The sequence below is a fragment of the Centruroides sculpturatus genome, unplaced genomic scaffold (genome assembly GCF_000671375.1).
Source record: "Centruroides sculpturatus isolate CEXI.00-Female unplaced genomic scaffold, Cexi_2.0 scaffold182, whole genome shotgun sequence".
Classification (NCBI taxonomy): domain Eukaryota; kingdom Metazoa; phylum Arthropoda; class Arachnida; order Scorpiones; family Buthidae; genus Centruroides; species Centruroides sculpturatus.
Window position 1 is genome coordinate 490,091 of NW_019384651.1, and position 5,627 is coordinate 495,717.

General features: G+C 24.3%; 1 protein-coding gene across 1 annotated transcript in view; it reads right to left on the bottom strand.

Annotated features, from left to right (window-relative positions):
* LOC111626301 (tumor protein p53-inducible nuclear protein 1-like) overlaps positions 1-5,627 on the bottom strand; it is a 28,598-nt gene that overhangs the window by 18,972 nt on the left and 3,999 nt on the right. Inside the window, exon 2 of the mRNA XM_023369624.1 lies at positions 4,678-4,854. Within this exon, the coding sequence (XP_023225392.1) occupies positions 4,678-4,804 (127 nt within the window). The 5' untranslated portion in view covers positions 4,805-4,854. The remainder of the gene's footprint in view (positions 1-4,677; positions 4,855-5,627) is intronic.

A 5,627-nucleotide genomic window follows, 5' to 3' on the forward strand; every position in this document is an offset into this window, starting at 1 on the left:
TTGTTGTTGTTGTATGCAGTTTCCAGCAAACTTTAATTAATTTTTTTCTATTTGTGAAAATTTCTACGTTATTTAAAGGTAATTTTTATTATAGGCCTATAGACCTAACACAGCATTATTAATATGATTTTGGAGGTTACAAAACTTTAAAATTACTTTAAAAAATGGAAAATAATTATATCATTTGATTTCAAGATATTTTGTATACCTTAAAAATAATTAATTCTATCCCGGGATTTCCCGGGATCCCAGGAAACAGTTCACTTTTATCCCGGGATCCTGGGACAAGCAAAATACCAAGAAATGAGAAACCCTAGTTAATATATTATTGAAAATGATTAAGAAATTGTATATGTAATGAATAAAATAATGTAATTCTAAATCTTATTAATGTTGATCACACACAATTTAGTCAGCATTAGATTTACATTTAAATATCATCTAATTATCTATTATAATTGATTGTTATTAATAAAATAATTATTGATGTAACCTTAATTAGTTTAATACTCCAACTTAATTTAATTTTCTTTTAGCCCATATAACATACTTCTGAGAATCATCTAATCATTTTAAATTTTTATATTATTATTGCTGATAGCTTGTAACATTCCAGAGCTGGGCAAGACTTCCTGTATTTTTCTCCACTTTTTTCTGTCTGATATTTCTTTTGTCTACAACACTATTTTCTCATTCCATCTTTTCTTTACCTTCTACTTAGTGTAAATCTAGTAGAGATTGGAAGAACAAAGAAAATAACTCAATAAAAAAATTTGGGCCTGACTGGCTGACAAGACTCAGTAGGGTTCTATCCAGAGTTACAAATACAAGTGAAGATAGCTAATAGCTTCAAAAGTTTCAATAGTAGAGAGAACAAAATATAAATATTTAGGAGCATCTTAACTTTTCTGGTGTTACTACGCTCCTAAATATGCCAACATGCAATCATATCATCATACAAACAATATATAATCATTAAAGGAATTGAGACCTGGCAGAAAGATATAAGATCAATAAATTAAAAATAAATAATTCATATTTTCAATGTTGTGCTTAAAGTTTATATTTATCTTGGATACATTTTGCAAACTTTTCTTTAAATTATATATTTTCTTATATCTTTCTAAAATTTTCTTTCTTCTTTTTATGAGATTTTTACTCTTAAATTTTAGTTAGAAATTTTGAAAAATTAAAATATAGAAATTATTAATTTTTTTCCTTTTATTTAGCTTTTACCATTTTTATGATTATGGTAATTATTCTTATTCCTCTCTAATAGTGGAAATAAAATTATTTTTTAATTCATTGTAAGCTTGTTAATGTATTTAAAACTCATAAATTTTAAATACACTTTTGCATGTTTAAGTAATTGAAAAAAAATACATAAAGATTATAAAACAAAAAAGGATTATTTTCCAACTTAAAAAAATAAATAAATAAATAAATTCAAATACAGTAGTGGACCAAATAGTATATCTGACTTCCAGAAACCTGGAATTATCAGCAGTCCTGTAGCAAGAAAAAAATCATTGGAGGGCTAAAGAAACAAACTGAAAAAATTGTGAATAGTATTTTTCTTTTTCTCAGCCAGCACTGGGCCTACTAGCTACAGTTTAAGTGTAAAAATAAGTAACAGTAGCCTAAGTTTACATGATGAACACAAAAGCATATATTATGTACACTGCATATAGACACTATTGATTAAACTGAGAGGACTTAGCCACCTCATGGTCTCCCTGTAGCTAATAGGCATAGGTCTGATCACCAGAAAACCAGTTAGTTTTGAAACTGACTAGTTTTGAATTTGATGGCAGTAATACAGCTGTAGTTTTCCAAGCAGCCACTTTGTTTTGTTTTCTGCGGCATATATGTTGCATGATGCCAATTCCATCATATGGCATATGGCATGTTAAAAGTTTTGTTCTTTTACTTTCCATTGTTTATTTTATATTTTAAATACAGTACATATTATTTCCTGGGTCCAGAAAACTGGAAAATCCAAAACTCCATACCTCTTCTGATCCTAAACTTGCCAGATATTTGGTCCAGTACTGTACTTTTTAGTGCAATCATTCAAATTTAAGAAAAATTACAAACAAAAAAATGTTTCACAATAAGCTTTAAAAATTTTTTAAATTGAATCTTTATTTTTATTTTTGCTTTCAGAAAAATAAAACATTTTTATTATTATTTAAATGTTGAACTTTTCTATTTTTATAAATAAAATCTAAAGGTATTGTATTTAAGTTTGATTGAAAATATAATCTGTATAATCCTTGATTGTTTAAAAAAAATAATTTTGATTTAACAATAAATTTACAGTATATGACCAATAAAATGAGTAGAGGATGGTTTTCAACATAAAATTTCTAAATTCAAAAGTAATGCACGATAGTTCACAATTGTTCATATTTATTTGTTCTATATTTTATTTATTTATTATAAATTATTTATTTATTTACATATATCTCTATTTCAAAACATATATAAACAAAATATTTCCATTTACCCCAAAATATAATTATTAGAAATACATCAATTAAATATATCTGTTATCAAACCCAAATCAAATCTTATTTATTGAAGCATATTAAAAATATCTTTTTCTACTGTATATAATATTTTCTATATATGATGAAACTAGGACTAAACAAGTTTTAATATTTAATATTTAATAACTTTAGTATTTGGAAATACTTATACTTATTATTATAAACCAGATATAATAAAACAGATTCAGTAAAAGGATATTATTATTAGTAATAAATACACCATCATTTACATTAATTTTACAATAAAAACATGCATTATGTTGATAAACAATTGTTATCTCAAACATAGATTAAAACAGGTGTCAATATTATTAAGTTAAATATATTTCTAATAAAAGTGAGCTTAGAACTAATTCAATCATAAACTATTTAGGGCAAGTTAAGTTTTTTATACCTATAATATTTACTTTGCAGAATATCCTGCCAATGCTTAAGTGTATTAATTTTGTAATTTTATTTGGAAGCTATATAATTTCAATATAATTCAGTACATTTTTAATGCAATTTTTCATTGCTACAGATATACATAAAATCCATTAGTACCTCAAATAAAAAATAAGAAACACTTAAAAACAAAAGGTAAATAATTTCTTCATTTAGTATGGTCAAAAAAAACAAAAAAATGATATTTCATAAAAAATTATTTTAATTCATAAGCATGTTGATAAGACAGTGATGCACCCAGAGGGGGTCCAAGGTGTGCCTGCACCCCCGAAGTAAAAGAGGGAAAAAACTAGTAAATTTCCATAACTTTTTCTTAATTAAAATTTATTTTTTTTTTATTTATATTATGTTGTCTTCTATTAATTATGAATTAGCAGTCAAATAAGGTGAGATTTTTTAAATTTGCATTAAAGAATTTTTTATCCATTCAACTTGGCTCCCCAAGATTAAATTTCGAGTGCAACACTGATTTTTGCTACCTCATGCTTTAAATGAGTATATCTTAATGATCTTCCATCCATCTGCTTGTCTCCTTTCAATTTCTTATCATTTATAATCTTTATATAAATTTTCCCAAATGGAAGAATCATTTTTCTTCTACAATATTTGGATAGAGAAGGAAAAGATCTATTTGTTCTCTGGGGTTAAGAATGCAAAAGCTTTTGTTTAATTCTATTAATAATACCTTGTGTCTTGGATGGGTCAACATTAACTATTTTTAAGGATTTGAAAATAAAGAGTTGATTTCAAATTATTATTATTCTAATTTTTCAGTTTTGATCTGATAATGATTATATTTATGTTGAAAATATTTATTTTGAATAACTAGTTGATAAAATTCACGTATTTTATCAACTGTCCTAAAAAAATGTTCTAAAAAGTGTTATATGAAGAACTAAAGTTATACAGTGATTTTTATTTTAATAGTGCCTTCAATAGGAACAACATTTAAAAATGTTACTAGCTATTTTCAATTAATCCAAAAATATAGAAATATGCTTGTATTTCTATTTTCATATGTGGAAACTAATCCTTAACTTCTTAAAAAACTGAGAATTTTATTAGTAAAAATATGTAGAAAGACTAAAACATCTTCACTTTAGCCATGTCTAATTATTGGGAACTACAACCTTTTTTTAGAGACTATGAATCTGCAAAATACATGCAAAACAGTCTAAAAGTTCTGCTGTGACAAGCCAAAAACAATTAAAAATAGCCATTTTTTAAAAAAGAAATATTGTGACAAATTTACGCATTAGTAAAAATACATAGAAAGACTAAAATGTCTTCACTTTTGCCATGTCCAATCACTGAGAATGACAATCTTCCACTGCAGGATGACCTTTCCGGTGACAAACCCAAAACAATTTTAATTGTTTTGGGTTTGTCACTGGAGAACTTTTAGACTGTTTTGCATGTTTTTTTAGAGGTCTAGACTCTAAAGAAAGGTTGTCTCTGCAGTAGAAGATTGTTGTCCTGATGATTGGACATGGTGAAAGTGAAGACATTTTAGTCTTTCTATGTATTTTTACTAATATGTAAATTTGTCAGCCAAATTTTTATACATGAAATTGTTAATCGCAAATAAATTTTGGATAGGTTAAGAAGATAAGAGAAATATACAAATCATATTAACATATTATAACATATTTATTCTATTTATATAAAATACAGTACCTACCAGCTACATCAATCAACAACCATTCATCATCCTCCTCCTCTGTGTTAAAATCAAAACTACATTCTGAATTCACAGCAGCATCCGATTTCTCACCTCCAAATAAATAATTTGCTAATCCACTCAACATTTTTTGAAGTTATTTTAGTAGCTTAAATGTAATAGTTGAAACAAAAGAATCTAAAATAGATATTTTGAAATTTTAATATTCTATTTAACATTTTGAATAACTATCTACATAAATTAATAAGAATATTTTATTATATAATACTATATATTACTATTAATAATCATTTGATTTAAATATTTTTTAAAAAATTTCATGAGATAGTTAACATTAAATATATATTATTCTTCTAAACAAATTTTTAAAAATTTATTTACTTATATAATAATAAAACAAAAAGTTAATATTGGTTTTGTTTTATTATTACATAAGTATGTTATGTAAGTATTTTCATATATTTAATACTTACATGTTTGAAATTAATTAATTTATTCAAACAGGTACTGGTTCTTATAAAATATAATTTATATTTATCATCATAAATAAATTTATTTTATACAAAATAGTTTTTTCAAAATCTGCAAAACATTGCTTAATTTGATATAAATTTTCTTTTTTGCAAATGTTTTTTTTTTTTGGTTAAAAAATTAGTTTTGAATTTGTAATTCCTAAAGAGTCTACAAATTAAAAAAGATTTGGGAATACAATACTGTATCTTAATTTAATATTTTATTCTATATAATACTTTGTATTCTAAATTTTGTTTGTTGATATAAAAATTCATAGTAATTTTAATGAAAAAAATTTTATTAAAAATGCATAATCAACAAAACATTTACCTGCTGTAAATATATTAATACCTGTATTTAAAATATCAGATATTTAAATGCTATTTCTATAGTGATATTTGCACATTATACTACACAAAATTAAATAAATATTAAAC